This window comes from Rhagoletis pomonella, unplaced genomic scaffold (assembly GCF_013731165.1).
Source record: "Rhagoletis pomonella isolate Grant_MI unplaced genomic scaffold, Rhpom_1.0 Rhpom_scaffold_00006, whole genome shotgun sequence".
Classification (NCBI taxonomy): domain Eukaryota; kingdom Metazoa; phylum Arthropoda; class Insecta; order Diptera; family Tephritidae; genus Rhagoletis; species Rhagoletis pomonella.
In genome coordinates this window covers 49547270-49564619 of record NW_023458560.1, presented here as the reverse complement: position 1 = coordinate 49564619, position 17350 = coordinate 49547270, and the positions used below count along the sequence as shown (strand labels likewise).

General features: G+C 36.8%; 2 protein-coding genes across 2 annotated transcripts in view; one reads left to right on the top strand and one right to left on the bottom strand.

Annotated features, from left to right (window-relative positions):
- Positions 1–17350, bottom strand: part of LOC118741970 — a gene marked incomplete at its 3' end in the record, with an annotated part of 36920 nt that overhangs the window by 6521 nt on the left and 13049 nt on the right. The gene's annotated exons all lie outside the window — the stretch shown is intronic.
- LOC118740893 overlaps positions 8082–17350 on the top strand; it is a 10119-nt gene continuing 850 nt past the window's right edge. The window contains exon 1 of the mRNA XM_036472631.1: positions 8082–9518. Coding sequence (XP_036328524.1) covers positions 9494–9518 — 25 coding nt within the window. The 5' untranslated portion in view covers positions 8082–9493. The remainder of the gene's footprint in view (positions 9519–17350) is intronic.

Here is a 17350-nt window from a genome sequence, read left to right as displayed (position 1 = left end):
TGTGTGTTAGTTTAAGCCAACATGGATCAACTACATGTGTGCACCGTTGGATTGTAGTGTCAAAACAGTTGTCATATGGACATTTTACACGCCTGCACTTTGTGTGTAAGTAAATAATGCAAAAAAAAAGAGACTCGAAATGTCAAATACCAAGTCAAGCCAAAGTAACAGACAGCGCAGGCAGATATGTTCACATAGCTATTAGTATGTGGAAGGTGTAACGAAGTATGATAACAAAAATTCATAGTAATATGGGCGCGCTCGCAATATCGCAATTCAAGCAACGCTAGCAGGTTCCACTTCTTGTGCTCTCAAATGCACGACGCGCAACTTTGCAAGTTACACTCTGACTTGCCTGTGATAACTCTACGGTCTTTGACGCCTGGAATATGTATAATGGAAGTTGTTGCTTCACACATACCAGCTTTTCGCAGTGCCACTCTCATTCATTTAATCGCTCATTGACTACCTCTCCCTAACTTTTAGCTCTAAGCCTCGCCACTTTTCCGAAGCATACTTCCAGGCGTTTCAGCCGTTTTGTCAATCTCAAATGTGTTCTTATTCCATTGGCTGCTAAGCTGCTCTACAGGCTGGTGTGCTGTGAATTTTTGATGGCGCGCTAAATTTTTGTTTGCTTCTTGAAATTTTCGAATGAACCGATTTTTGGACGCTTGCAAGCTAACAGCGGTTTTTTGCCGACACACACACACACACACACACATACACTTCTTCATACCCTCTCGCATGTCATTCTCTTCGTTCTATCTGCTCCTTTGTTGTTTATCCATTCGCCTACTTCGTCACGAACTCTTTTACACTCTTTGTGCGTTGGCCGATGAACTCTGTGCTGTGCTTTCACTTAACTTTTCTTTTCCGCTGCCAGCAGGAGGAGGAGGATGCTGTGCGCTAACATAGCATACTGTGTGCGTGTGCGTTCACGAATATCTGCGTGTGTGTGTTTGTGTAAGCTTCTGGCTGCAGCTCGTTTGTCTCTGCCATGAATGAAAGCAACTTTATTTTCTTTCAGTTCCAGCATCATCGTCATCCAGTGCAGTTCTGACTACTATTTAACTAAGCGCGTTCCAGCGTTTCCTTGCCCCCCCGCACAAGGGCGTATTGACTTTTGTACAAAATAATTTTTCACACAGCACACACTCACACATGCATAGTACATATAAATTCTTAACTCTAAAAATAATTGAAACAAGTGTGCAAGAAATAACTGTAAAGAAGTACATAGTGAAAAATTCTTAAGAAAACTCAAAACGAAAATTCATCAAACGAAATGCTAACTACAAGCCGTCGCATGCGTATACATACATATGTAGCATACTTTTAGGTGCTCTTTACTTTTAAGTTATTGTGCAAAGTGTGAAAGTGGCGTAAAGTGAAGAAAAGTGCAAAGCGAAAAATTTGGTCTGTAGTTTTTAGCCAAAAGTACCGATCCGTCATGTGCAAATTTTCGGTTTCAAAACGCTTTGGTTTCGTCAATACAATAAAATTAATCATTGTTGCATTTACATAGCTGAAAATTTATTTCATTTTTCGGCCAAGAATATCGATTGGTGGCCTTGCATAAGTCCAGTTTAGCGAGTGTTGTATCTATGTTTGGACACAGATACAGAAATATGTACAAACCTAAGGCTACGGCCAGCACATACACACACACACACAGAGGGTCCGACGGTGGTGCGTTCCCCCAGTAAGCACAAATATTTGTAAACGCGCGCTGCTAGCCGTAAACAGGAATAAATTTAAATGTTAAGAAAAGCAAAGCTGCAGCAGAAAGCGAATGAAAAAATGGAAAAACAATAAAAAGAAACAACTAGCAGCGCGTAGAAAGACAAACGCAGCAGCAGCTGGCTCGCGAGAAAAAAAAAGTTGGAGAAAAGGAGGAGGAAGAAGAAGCGTGTGAAAAAAATCCACTTTACAGGAAGTGTAGGGAACACAGCAGCTGAGGAAGTTGAGCAAGAGGCTTAATTAATCGAATAAAAATTAGGATCATAGCGTAATTAATTGAATTTATTAACAAACAAAAAAACGGTAAATGCTTTCATTTCAATAAAAAAATAATAGTAATAAAAAAAAGTGCGAAAAACCTCAAGCGAGTGTTGGCTTAGCGCAGTCGAAAAACAAACGGAAATGTTGGAGAAAAGTAAGTTTATATAAAGGTAAAAAAAATATTTCATGATTTTGAACAAGTGTACATAAATTTGTGTGTGAAAACAACAAAGGTAACTAAGAAAAAAAACTACAACAAAAGATATGGTAATTTTTTCATGACAAGATTACTGCTTCAGCTTCATGAAATGTAATCATGTACAGTCAGTCAAAAAAGATTAGGTACAGCGAATTTTTTACAATAAATACGGGCAACTATTTTTTAAATATTTTATTTTTCGCTAATTTTTTATAAAAATGTGGTTAATTCTACAGCAAAAAACCAAAAAATCAGAGTTCCAAACCTTGTGCAAAATTAAACAAAAAATTCCGCAAAATTTCATTCAAATATTGCACTTTTTATCTACGCTCCCTAGAAAAAAGTTGAGTATGCAGTTTTTTAGTCCATTCAATTTTATAGTATAATAAAGTGCAAGAATGAGGAAGCTAGGACTTACCATTGATTTTTGGCACATTTTTTTTGTTGAAGGTGTCGCACATTTTTTCCATATAAAAAAGTTATCGAACATTATTTTATATTGAGAAAATAAGCGACACCTTCAACAAAAAAAAAATATTGGTAAAAATCAATGGTAAGTCCTAACTACCTAAAACTTGCATTTCGTTATACTAAAATTGAATAGGCTAAAAAACTGCGTACTCGACTTTTCTCTAAAGAGTGTAGATAAAAAGTGCAATATTTTAATGAAAATTTGCAGATATTTATAGATTTACTGAAGTTTGTCGATTTATCGAATCGAAGTTTCCAAATATATCGAGTTATCGTAATTTCAAGGTTATAATACTTTATTCAGTTATTACTGCTTATCGAATTTTATAGTGTTACGAGATTGTAACGAGCTATCGAAATTTATCGATATAACTAAAGTTTATAGTGTTATCGATTTATATCGGGCTACATATATAAATTGTTGAGTTATCAAAATTTAGCGAGCCCTCGAAACGCACAGTTATTGAAAATTATCAAAATTAGTCGAGTTATATAATTTTTTGGAGTTTTCGGATTTCAGTGTTTTTGAAATTTATTGAATTATCGATATGTGTCAAATTCTCGAAATTTATCGACAAACAAGAATGTATCGGGTCAATGCCAAGTCCTGCCAAAGTCATTCAAAGACCTTCAAAGATATGAACAAATTTAGTCACGTTTTAGTTCCAAAGCAGGACATTTGCTGGTAATTTTGTACCTTGAGAAAAAAACGACGTGCTAAGTTAGAAAGGGTTTTAAAAAACTAGAAAACGGTTGAATATTGAGTAACTGGCACTAGTCAAAATATCGTGTCCCTAGATATTATTTTTCTCGTAACAATGGCTACACAAAATAAATTTAGGAACCTAGGGTAGTTACATACATATCTACTTATTTGTATTACGCCATGCTGAACCTGAATCCGCTATCAGAATTAACTAAGAGGATCTTGGCCTAAGCTAACCTCAAAGGCACCCATAATTATTTGTGTATTTTTCATATGTTTTTCTTGGTTACACTCTAAAAAATCTGTTTAAAAATGCGACTATAAATCGAGTATATTTTTGTTTATTTTTATATTTTTTTGGTAAATTTACACGATGAATATGTATTTTTCTCGTTTACACATTTTCGTGTGTAAAAATCCTTTTTGTTAGTGGCTTTACACAATTCTAAGGGTGAAATCAAACAGCAGTTGTGTATTTTGTAGCTTGTACACACTTTCTTAGTAAATTTACGCACACCACAGCAGCTATATTATACTCTAAAAAGTCCGAAATTTAAACAAACTATTCGTTGAATAATCGAGCATGTAATTTCGCGAATAATAATCAGTAACCTTTCTTTTAGGTAGGAAATCTACACAATTTTTTTTTAGAGTGTATGTATGAGTTCTGATAGCGGATTCCGGCTCCACAGATCTAAACATTGTTCTTTGTGTGAACGTGTTATCCTTTGTGTGACTTTTTCTTAATCAACAACTTTCATGGCAACTCAAAATCTGCTTAAGTCGATCCTCTCAAGTTTAATCCATAGCTGTATATCAGGAAAGAGGTTTTATTATTATTACAAGTATTGCCATTTACCGCCGAAGTCGGCCGCTCTTTAAGAGTACCGAAAAGGTTTTCGTCTTCGTTTTAGTTTCTGTTTCCATATACACATTTGTCTTTGTATTAGTCTTCACATTCACTTTCGCATACAAACGTCTTAGTGGCTATCTTCATATTCGTCATCGGATCGTATGCGTATTAGCTTTCGTATTCGTTTCAGTGGTGTCTTTGTATTCGTCTTCGCAATCATCTTTGTATTCGTCCTCTTCTTCGTATTCCGCTTCATATTTGTATTCGTCTTCGTATTCATCCTCATATTCGGATTCTTCCTGATATACATATTCATGTATTGGTAATGTGATCAACTTATTCATAGCTCAAAGAAGTACAGGTTATGTTGTGTTAGGTTAACGCCGCGAGCCGATTTAAAATTTCGAATGCGGCTAATTTCAATCCCTGAGAGCTCAGTGTTAGTTCAGAAGAGCGAACCAAAATGCTTCCATCTTAGCCTCGCGAAGGTGGACAGTCTAAAAGAAAGTGTGCAGATGATTCCACTTCATCTATCCTTTTGACAGCTAAAATAAAAGGTGTCAGTTGAAATTCCTAGTCTTACCGAGTGAATATCAATCGCACAATGGCCTGTCAGAACCTCCATCACTAGCTCTTGAGAGGTAACGTGGTATTCGGCACCTTTAAGGGGTAGCGACGGGTCACTCGTTACTAGCGCTGCAAAAAGTATTTTAAAGTGCCTTATAAAAACCTTTTCTGCAGCGGAGAAACGTCTTATTTTCCATTTTATTAGGTATTTAGTAAAATATGCAATTTCATTATCGCGAGTACAAGTATGCGTGTTAGTTTAGCGCCCGCCGAGCTCACACTAGGCCCAACCATCCAATAGTGTAATGCTAGAGAACAGAGGCGTCCCTAGTTGCTCCTTATCTGGGGACAACTTTTTAAGGGGGGGTGCCTTTAAAACGCCAGGTCATCACTATGACCCGGCACCTATACTAGAAGAATTACCTCTGTGACGCGATGGATAACGCACTTTACCGATTTTTAACGCACCACCATACCCTTTAGCAGTGAGTCTACCGCTTCCTTGATCGCAGCCATTTCCACCTGAAAGACGCTGCAGAAGTCCGGAATCCTTAGTAATCCCTGCCTACCCAGTCATCTCTTGAGGGAACATAGGCAGAGAAGGAGTTTCTGGCAGGCATTTCGGAGGCGCTGCAATCTATGTGTTCAGGGCGAAGTCAAAGCCCGCCCCATAAATCCAGAGTGTTACCACCCGGTTTCCCTTAGCCTAATAGCAGTTCCTGCTGCTAAAATTCTGTCTACAATATCCTCAGACGCCGTGTTAAACATGACGTTAAGCGCCAGTATAGCTGTGGTTCCTAATGCTCCAATAATTCCTAATTTACAAGTGTAGCTTTCTCTAGCGGGTTCCACCAGACAAAGGCTCCGTGAAACAAGATAAGCTTAAATCTGGTTGCACAGAGCTAATGAATTAACTTTTTCCGATAGCTCCCTTACAGCAGTACAATAAAACCGACGTCTTTTTTACCCTTTTCTCAGCCTAATTTGGGTTCCGGAACATAGAGACATTGAAGGAAATTGCAGGGCCGATGAGCTTGCCATAAAAGGACCAATCTCCCCCTATGTGAAAACAGAGGCACAATTGGGATACCCATGGCGACCTGCAAACGAGAACTTCGAAACAGCATGATCCAAGAGGCAAACAGGTCATGGCTATAGGAGGGCACTTGTAGAACAACTAGGCTACTTTGGCCACAAATAGATAAGAAAAAAGACGAAAGAGTTGCTCAGCCTCTCAAGAGAGGATATTGCAAGGGTCATGGCTTGTGTTACCGGTCATTGGCTATTTGGCAGGCACTCTTCGAGACTAGGAATATTCTCCCACGAATATTGTAGAAGTTGCAGGGATGAGGAAGAGGAAGAAACCGTAGAGCACTTCTTCTGTAGCTGCCCAGCTCTGGCCAGGAGGAGAGCAGGCTTTTTAGGTAGGCCCTTCTTTAGCTCTCTTACGGAACTATCATGCGTAGGAATAAAGCCAATCCTACGCTTTATAAGAGCTTCGAAATGGTTCTCTGAAGATTAGTCACAGAGGTTCCCGTGTTCTGCAGTGGTATCACAATGGACCTTCAAAAAGGTCTAAGTGAGTTGGTAATTCGACTGCCACATCAACCTAACCTAACCTACCCTTTTCTCAATGTTAGGCTTCCACGACAGCTTCCTATCCAGAATCAAGCCTAAGTACTTGACGCTGTAGGAGAGCCACAGACGAACAGCCTCACTCGAGGGAAGGGCCACAACGAGTATCTTGTACTTCCCAGATTATAAATAGATTTGAATATTGCCTCTGAAGTGACATTGCTGAAGGCTCCCTCGATATCGAGGAAGGCCCCTACTGCGTGAAAGCTTCCTCTGACCACTTTAGCAATGTGTGCAGGGTGGTATCCACCGAGCTTGCAATATGCCATCGGTTCCAGGCGACTTTAATGGTTTGCACGAATTCATCGCCTAAGCCATATGACGATCGTCCAGAAAATCGGAGAACTACAGGAGCTGAAGTACAACATATTGCAAAGGAGTACATTTGACTGTACTTCGAAGTACGAAGTATAAGAGCTAAAAAAGAAGTACTGTACTTCTGAAAGAAGTACGGTTGGTCACATTATGTATGGGGCGAAATTCGCCATGGGTACCAAAAAGAAAATGTATGCTAGCATTTTGTTCAAACTCCACCACCTTGTTGCTATGGTTACTGGTAACGTATGTGTAAAACAATTTTTTTCTATCGCGGTTTTATGCCGAGTTATACAAGTTTAAACATGCAAATTTCAGCTCTTTCTTTTAGTCACAAGCTTTCTAAAAATTCGTATATCAAGAATCAAAAATTGCTGACCTATTAGAACTTGTTCCGTACTTTTTGGTGGAAACTACAATTTTTTGCCAAATTTGCAATAAAAAAAATTATTGCATTTTTTAAACAATGTGCTTTTTCGCAAATGGCTTATATCACTGATGGGCACTGCCTTGCCCGCGGGCAAAGCTCTTTTAAGCTTTCTATACATTTTGTATAGGCGCGAGCGGAGTAGAAGCTCTCTCTGCCCAACGCTGGCTTATATCGATAGCTTATTTTCTAAGGCAAAAAAGACTAAAATTTGTTCATAATAGAACGCACTCGGGTCCGCCTTGCATTTATGTCGGCAATAACACAAGATTACAGAAATGAAAAAATTGTCCGACCATCGACATTGATTATAAATAATTCTAATGTAAAATTACCTGCTGAATCTGAATACAAAATTAAAATGTAAGAGAGTAGACCAGTTTTTGAGATAAAGCCGAACTTCTGGTTTTTGAGATCTGAAAAAAGTGCACTCATTTAATTGAAACTTTTTTTGGATATAGTTGGCTAACCGCGACATTTTTTTATAAGTTTTTATGAAGAATTGTACGCTGAATTCGAATACTAAATTAGTATTTGAGATATAGTCAAATTTCTGGTTTTATGGATCTGAAAAAAGTGCACTCACTTAATTGCAATTTTGTTTGGACGTGGTTGGCCGGTCGAAAAATATTGATTTTAAAGAATTCTATACCATTTTCACAAAAACTTGTTTTTCCCCATATAAAATAGTTACATGGAAGATTTCTAACGCTTTGAGCGACCTCTAAATATTTTTTGATTAAAAAAAATAAAAAAAAACAGGGGTACATTTTTGTCTGTATAGAGCAATCCTAGGGGATTAGAGCATTAAAATTCCGACTTAATTTTTTCACATAAATTTTTGGACCACCCTAATGTAGAAATGTATGTTTATGAAGCAGAAAAAACTTTGGAATTCTTGCACGGACTGATTCGGCGATACAAAATTATGAAAATTTTGTGGCGTCCTACGAAAAAAATGCTTGTGGAACTATTTAATTTTAAAAACTAAGAAATATGCGCCTAAAACACGTAGAATCGTATAAAATATTTTAACAGAGAAATCAACATAGAAGAACATAGAAACGATTGAATGAAGAGAAAATAATAATAAAAATTAATAAATAAATAAATAAAAATAGAATAAAAATTTAATAAAAGAAGATGAACAAGAATAATAAGATTGATCTAAGTGAGCGATTAACAAACTATAAGAGACGTCACGAAAGTTACAGCCACAACATGAATCGACAACTGCAGTAGTGTTCCAAGAAGCGGGGTCACTGAAAACTGAGAAAAATACCCGATAACCGAAGGACTGTTCAGTAGCTACCAGGGAAAATACAAAAACTTCAGATGCTTTGTAGAAATCATCTTCACCAGGGCTAGTGGCAGTTGCCAGCAACGTTGTTGACACCGTCATAAATTCAAGTTGAGTTGCCAAAAATACAAGAATTGAATACAATTTTGCAGTCTTAACAATAAAATTTCAACAAAAGCTTAACAACAATAGAAGCAATCACAACACATGAAATCAACCACAACAACGCCAGCGACAACCAACAGCAACAAATTCGCTTAAATTAAATGAAGGCATGTAGCTGCCATAAAAACAACAGCAACACAAATAACACATCAATACACACACCTACATCCATACCTACACTTGCGCGCAAATGGAACATCAAAACAACACACGTGCAGACACGCAAGAGCACACGCTAGTGTGATCATTGAAAGAAAGCAAAAGTAAAGAAAAAATTCAACAGCCAAAAGCGGAAGCTAAAAAGATTTATGTCCATCAAATATTAAAGTTGCCAACGACTTTGGAACACATTTTTGAAGTCTGCAAATAACAAAAAAAAAAAAAACTTGACAAGAGCAACAACAACAGCAACCATACAATATATACATATGTACATCTTGCCATCATCATCATCATCAAGGACCCCAACTAAATAAATATAGTCGGCGACTGGGTCAGCCTAGTGCCAGCGAGCTGCTGCTGAGCTTTGCTTGGCAGTGTGCATAGAATCAGAGACGGACGGAGGTAGCGACGGGGCTCCGTGCGCGTAACATTAAATAAATTGCAAAATCACGAGACACTGTACATACGGTTTGTTCCTGCTTCAACTCTCCGCTTCACGTCTTCCCTACGCGCCACCCATTCCTGCATGAAAATCCACTGCAATTATAGCTAAATCTAGGCGAAATCTCACGCGCGGCAGTCACTTATCCAACGCCAGCAGCTGAGAAGTGAGGTAGTGGAGGGAGGGAGGCTAGCAGACAGTAGTCAGCAAGCAGTGAAAGCATTGGGCGCCACAGAAGTCACAAAAAAGGATGGCTGTGGCGATGCGACCAAATGGTAAGTCAAATGGTATGTATCCACCATTTACAAGTATTAGGGTGATCGTTTTTTTGCTTTTCAAATATTTTTGTATAAACAGACGGCAGCGTTGATCCGGTTCAACTCGGAAATTAACTGCAGTTGATCCGCATTAAGTACGAGTTAATCCGGATCAACGCTGCCGTCTGTTTATGCTTTTAAACATGATCTGTATATATTTACACTTACCATTACTGTTCTCATTCCCGTTACTACTATCATTACCAATACCAATAGCTATAATAATAGCAATACCAATACAAGTCCCAATAATAATACCAATTCCAAAAGCAATACTATTACCAATACCAATTCCAATACTAACACCAATACCAATTCTAACACTAATACCATGGCCATTATCATTACCATAAGCATTAGCACTACCATTGCCATTACCATTACCACTGGCCTTATCATTACCATTGTGACTATCAACACCATTACCATTATCGTTATCATAGCCATAACAATTACTACTGTGTATTACTATTACCATTACCGTTACCATTACCATCATCATTACCATTGAAACAACCACTAACATAACTTTAACTATTGTCATTACAATTACTACTACTACTATAATTACTATTAGTATTAAGATTTCCATTACCATTGCCATAAATACCAATAGAATTATCGTTAGCTTTACCAAAAACATTGTATTTCCTATTACTGTTCCCATTAACTTGACCATTAACATTACAATTACCACTTCCATAACCACTACCATTACCATTATTATTAACATTAGCATTACGATTACCAATACCATACAATTACCACTCCCATAACTACTCCCATTACAATTAACATTAGCGTTATGATCACCAATACCAAGTAACATTACGTCACCTTTACCGTCACCATTACTTTTACCAATACCTCTACCATTACCAATACCTTTACCATTACCATTATATTACCATTACTATTATCTCTACCATTACATACCTTTACTATTTCTATTATCATTACCATTACCAGCGCCATTGCTATTTCCATTACCGTTTCCATTACCATTACCACAACGATTATCATTACCATTACCACTACTATTAAAACTACTAGGGCTGAGCGATTATTCAATTACTCGAGCAAGTTGGTTAATCAATTATTCGGTTAATCAATTACTCGAGTAATCAAGACTTTGATTACTCAAAACGATGATTAATCGAGTTACTTGAAATATGATTACTCAAAAAAATAATTTTGCTCGTTAAAAGAGTTTACTTTGGAAAATGCTTATTTTCTTTTTTACATTCTGTATATTAAAAAATTTTTCGTTTTAATTTTTGAAAACAGAAACGTTGTTTTCAAAGTATCAAGGAACTTGAACTACTTTATACATATGTAAAGAGTTGAAATGTTGATTACTCATTTTACTCGAAACGTTGATTAATCATAAAGCAAATTACTCAAATATTGTTTTTGGTTAATCAAAAATCTTGATTACTCGAGTAACTGAACTTTTGAGTAATCATAATTTCCAATTAATCGAATAATTGAGTTATTTACTTTATGATTAATTAAAATTTTGAGTAATCAATTAATCGCACAGCCCTAAAAACTACACGTTTTCTTTATTCCTTTCGCTACAAAAATGCATAAAAAGCGAGTTTCGAAAACCCAACTCCACCACCCTTCCTTCTAATCAGAAGTTACCAAGGCTGGCGCTAAAAAAAAAAAATAATAATAAATTTTATTTTATAAACACAAATACTCAAGAATGATAGAATACAAGATTGCGCCGATCAGAGAGGATTTTTGAGAATAACTTTTGTGTGACGTCACACTGGTGCAATTGCGAGAGAGAAATGCCAAAACGTGAGCAAGAATGGAAGAAGAAGAAAAAATGTTGCAAGGAAAATGTAAACAAGATGCACCAGTGTGACGTCATGCAAACGACGATTCTGTCAAATTCGTTAAGAGTGGAATAGCGGTCCGACATCGGCGCAACCTTTGTATTCTCTCAATCGTGACAAATACTTGCATGTGTTGGCAATTGTCATCAACGTTCGCTCGCTCACCAGAACAGTCATCCACATTTTTTCTCACATTATCTTCTCTTTTGTGCTGTGCACCTCCTTTGTCGGCCGCCAAAAGCATCATTTACAATGCTTATGAATTTCTCATTTGCTGTGTGGATGCTACTTTGGCCAAATTTTTGTTTAGGGTGGCATGACTTGTATCACCGTACGTACTTATGTACCATACATACATACTTGTTTGGTAGGTCAGTTGGTTTGTTTTCTTCGCTCTTGTTAGGCGTGTGCTGTTGTTGGTACAAATGTAATTTCCCTGTTCTCGACGGTCCAGTAAAATATGTAGGGTCCTTGGATTTTCTGTTGCCATTGCATGTACAATACTGTTTGTTTGTATGTATGTTCAGCTTACCTACTTACCTGGGTGTTGTTGTACTTTATACAATATGGATGAGGTGGTGTGGGTAGTTGTACGGTTGAGTTATTTTTCGCGTAGGTGTTGCCAAATCAGCAATTTTACGCTGTATATTTACTTATGTATGTGTGCACGTTCGTATACTTAAGTTCCTAAGTACGTAATTGGAAGGTAGCAAGGTGAACATCAAGTGGCAGAAAGTAAAAGTTAAAGTTAAAAGACCTTCAAATACAATTACATAGTTAGTTAGTTATGTAGTATGTGTAGCATATTTTTCACATTTCTTTCTAAATAAATGAAATTTAATGCGAAATGTGAAATGCGAAATGCAACACCAAGAGGTAAGGACAAAACAGTTTTGAGGGGGAAAAAGTGCACTTTACCCTTAAATTTTATTTTGTTAAGCTTAAGAATGAGATCAAAATTAAATAGTGGATGTGTCTTTTATTTGTTATTAAAGGGTACTAAAGAATTTGTTACCCTATTTTTGTTCCCTAATCTCAAATGTTTGATGGCATATGTATGTATGTATGAATATTACTGTATGATCATACATTTCTATTTAATTCACTACTCGAGAAAATGTTAGATCAAATTGTATTGAAATTCTCTAGTTGCCTAATATTCATGACAGAAATTTGGGAATAAAATAATTTAGATCAATTAATTAAACAATTGAATAATCAGAAGACACAAATAAATAATTGCCATTAATTGCAATTATTGTCAAATAATCGATTAATCCGCTTATTTGATTTAATTTTTGATAAGGAACTAACTTCCACGGCAAAAAATGCCAACGATGACTAATTAACATTTTTAACACAAATTTCATATCACACGAATCTCGTTACTTCGGTACCAGACAGTTTTACTTATAGTAATTTATTTTTGTGAGTCCAACGGAATTGTCGTAAATGCCAAGTAAAGCTGGAAAAATAAATAGCAATCAGCTGTATTCATTTCTTCAGGTTTGTTTCTTAACAGATGCTTTTCAGTAATTGTGAGTAGGTTCTGCTTACTTGCACAAAAACAAGTAGTCAAGAAAAATAATTTAAGATAGTAAAAAAGAGTCTAGCTTCTTTTAGTAAATTTCTTCACTTCCAATTTCCATGTTGAAAAGCTCGCGCTGATCCAAAGTCGACATAGCCGAGTGAGCAAAGCACTTAGTTGCCATTCGGTATATCCGAGTTTCGAGTCCTCGAGCAGCGGATTTTTTTCCTTTGTTAAAATTTAATTCTTTTAATTTTTAGATTTTATTATTAAAAAAAAAAAATCACATATATATTTCTTATTTCGTTTATTTTTAGAAACATATTAAATTTTTATTTTTTGTCGTGTACATTTAGGTGTTTGTAGCGTTGATTTGAATGTTTTAAAAAGAAAATTTTTTTTTTTAATTTATTTTTAAGAAACATATTTCTTTAGTTTAAGTTTAATTTTTCTTATAACTTTTGATTTTAGCGGTTTAAAAAGGATTTTTTTAATCCGATTTGATTTTTAGGAACTCCTTTTTTCTTCCTTTTTTAATTTAATTTTCTTTTAATTTTTAGATTTTACTGCTTTAAGAAGAAATATATATATATATATATTTTATTATTTCATTAAATTTTTAGTAACATTTAATTTTTGTCGGTTTTTAATTTAATTCTTAGATCCTATTGTTTAATTTCATTTAATTTTTAGAAACTTATATTTATTTCTTCCTTTTTTCGTTTTTGGTTAAATTTTTTTTTTAGAATTAGATTTTCTGGTTTAAAAAAGATTTTTAATTTCATTTAATTTTTAAGAACTTATTTTTTTACTTTCATATTTATTTATTTTATTTTTTATTTTTGTCGTTTTTTAATTTAATTTTTATATTCTATTGTTTAATTTCATTTAATTTTTAGAAACTTATATTTATTTCTTCTTTTTTCGTTTTTATTTTAATTTTCTTTTATTATTTAGATAATGTTATTTTAAATAGGAAAATACCTTTTAATTTAATTTTTAGGAACTTATTTATTAATTGTTGTACCCCTTTTTTATTTAATTTTCTTTTAATCTTTAGATTTTTTTGTTAAATATTTCCGTTTTAGTATTATTTATTTAACAAGCATGTTTTCCTTTTTGATTTAATTTCTTTTAATTTTCAGTTTTTATTGTTAAAACAAATATATATATTTTTTAATTTCATTTAATTTTTGGAAAGCTTAATGCTAAAAGACAAACAGAATAACGCTAAGACCTCCTCGTTAGCAGATCTTTCAATTAGTCTTTCGGAAGGCAGAAAAGAGCTTTCAAGATAGTTGCCAGAATTTACAATTGGCTTGCTAAAGGCTTTAGGCATTCGAAAGACTGTGGTGAGTTGAAAGACAGTTACCCAAATTGCCCGGTTAGATTTGCCTTATCTGGCCATTGATCCCACCACGTCCGACCTAGACGGCCATTTTTCGTAGTATCGACTATCCAGTGTGGAGACAAATCTAAAATGCCTTTTGGAAGTTCTGGCATATCACTACTATACAAATACCCTGAGGACCGAGAGCTTGTATTTTGCTTTCAAGTATGCATATTGATCGCCAACGAAAGATCTATCATACCAAGGAAACCAATGAGCTTCTGGCAAAACCAGCAAACCGAGAACGAATAAATAGGGGGTTCCACAGGGGGTGTCCTCTCCCCGCTGCTGTTTAATTATTACATTGTAAAGCTCTCTAAACCACCAGAGGGAGTCTCTTATGTTAACGACTGCTCAATAATGTCGTCTGGGAATGGAATTGATGACTTGTGCTCGAAAGTAAACGGTTAGCTCTCCTAAGTTTCTTGCTTCTTCACTGCAAGGAGCCTTACTCTCTCGCCTACAAAATCCTCAGCAACCCTTTTCACCACCTGGACGAAGGAGGTCAGACTGCAGCTGAGTATTCACGTCGATGACGAACCAATTCCGATGGTGAATAACCCGAAAATCCTCGAAGTTACGTTCGACAGTCTGCTCTCTTTCTCAGTGCATACAACCGTAATTGTCAATAGAGTACAAAGTCGCAACAAAGTCCTCAAGTCACTTGGAGCAACGACAAAGAAACGTTGTGGGCTCTAAACTACGCAGCGCCTGTGTGGTCGCCGGGGACAGTTGGACGCAGTGGTTGAAGCTACCGACTTGCCAGAACACTGCACTCCGGACAGCGACTGGATGCCTTCCGATGTCGCCGCAACATCACCTACACGGCGAGCCTCATATGCACCCAGTTCAGGAGGATAACACAACGCTCTGCAAGCAATTCTTAGTAGGGTGTCACCAACGTGGGCACCTAAACAGAACTTTTCTTGCGCAGGAGCCCTGGTCACGACACGTCAGAAAGCATCTATACGAACTGACGGATTGAGTGCCCAAAACACAACCACCTGATGTGGACGAGACGGAGCTTCGTCTGCCTCAGGAAACTCAGACCACAATAGCCCAACTTCGATCTGGCTACTGCAGCAAGTTAAACTCGTACCTGAGCAGATTAAATGAGGATGTGCCAAATGAGTGCCCGGCATTCGGACAGATACCCCACGACTCGAGACATCTCTTCGCATGCCCACTGAACTCCACTCAACTAATGCCTCTGTCCTTATGGACAGATCCGATAGAAGCTACACGCTTCTTGGGTCTCCCGTTACCACCACAACAACAACAATGTGAGCTTCTGGCGTCGGTTCATTTATTGCTCAGTTTTAGCGTTCGGCAGACACGGCATCATACAAAGTTTGTGTCAGCGAAGAAAATCAGCAACTAATGGATTATAAACTTATTATACTACCCCATTTAAATCACCAGGGCCTACATAGTAGTGCGCAGTGGATGAAGCCATAGACGCACCACTACGAAGCACTCCAGGCAGCTAGGGGATGCTTTCTGATGTCATTAAATAAAATAAGGATGTGATTTTAGCTTCACTTCGATTATTTCTGCTGAACAGCTGAGTCCTAAATGGAAAGATTTTCTCTTCGGTGAGTTTAATTTCTGTACCGTAACTTGGTTATTTATGATGTGTAAACTTCTTAGCACTCGGTATGAGTAAAATTCGCGGTAACCAAGCTGAAAATTTGTGACTGCTTCTTGTGCAACCCCACAAAAAATCTGTAAATCCTTCCTTTGTGTACATATGAACATTTCTCTACTAGTTCAGGGCTATTTCAGGACCATTTCGGGACTACCTCGGGATCATTTGGGGACCGCTTTGGGACCTGTTTATGACTATTTAAGGCCACTTGCGGGATCATTTCGGGGCTAGTTTTGGGGATCATTTAAGGACTACATTGTTCTGGACCATTTCGAGACTGATTTAGGACTATTTCAGGGACATTTCAGACCAAGCTTGGGATCATTTTGGGTATAGTTCAGGATCATTTCTGGACAAGTTTACGATTTTCCGACCGTTTCGGGGCCTGTTCAGGTTCATTTCGGGACTAGTACGGGACCATTTGAGGCTAGCTCGGGCCTAATTCAGGTCTAGTTCAGGACCGTTTCGAAACATGTTCCGGACTATTTCAAGACCATTTCGGGGCTAGTTAGGGGTCGTTCTGGGACCGGTAAGGGACCATGTCCATATCATTTCAAGTCTTATTCGAAGTCATTCTGGCACTAGTTCGGGATCATTTTCGGGTAGTTAGAGACTAGTCACGAAATGATCCTGAAATACATATGTCCCAACCATTCCCGAAGTGGTTATAAAAAAGCAGTGTACTGTGGTCTCGATATAAAGGAATGAAATTAATGCTTAATTTCTAATCTAGCCAATTTATGTATAAAACTGAATCGCCTAATGATTTGTGAAGCCGTGCATAACTAGATGTTAACTCATCAAATTTCATGAGTACCCGATACTCACGCCTTTCTTTAATACATTTTGGTACAGAAACCTATCTAAGAAAGACTTTAACGTGACACGCGGAGTTCTCTAAATCCAAGAAAATCCTAATTAACCATTATCTTGGCACTTTGTTCGTCTTTACTTTATTACTGTTCGATGCTACTTGATTCTTATAGATTTCATCATACCTTTCTAATCAAAAAGCATTCAGTCTTTATACACTCCACTGACCACATGCACCTTTATTGCCAATCAGTTTCAGTAATATTTACATTAACAACCATTTAATCGGCAATAATTGAAATTAAAATGGTCAACTCATTTTCCCAGTGTCGCTGTGTTTTACGGCTGCGCACTGCGCGCCGGTCAATAAGTTCGTTGCACTCATTGTCTTCATTGCCGCCGTTGAGCCGTAGTTCCACACTTTATTTGCAACTAATTTTGTGTTGCTAATTATTTTTTCCGTCTTCCTTAGCTACAAAATTCACTACACACACACACACACACACACACACACACAAGTTAAAAGATTTAAACGCGGTATGATCTTTAAGTTCCTTTTTTATT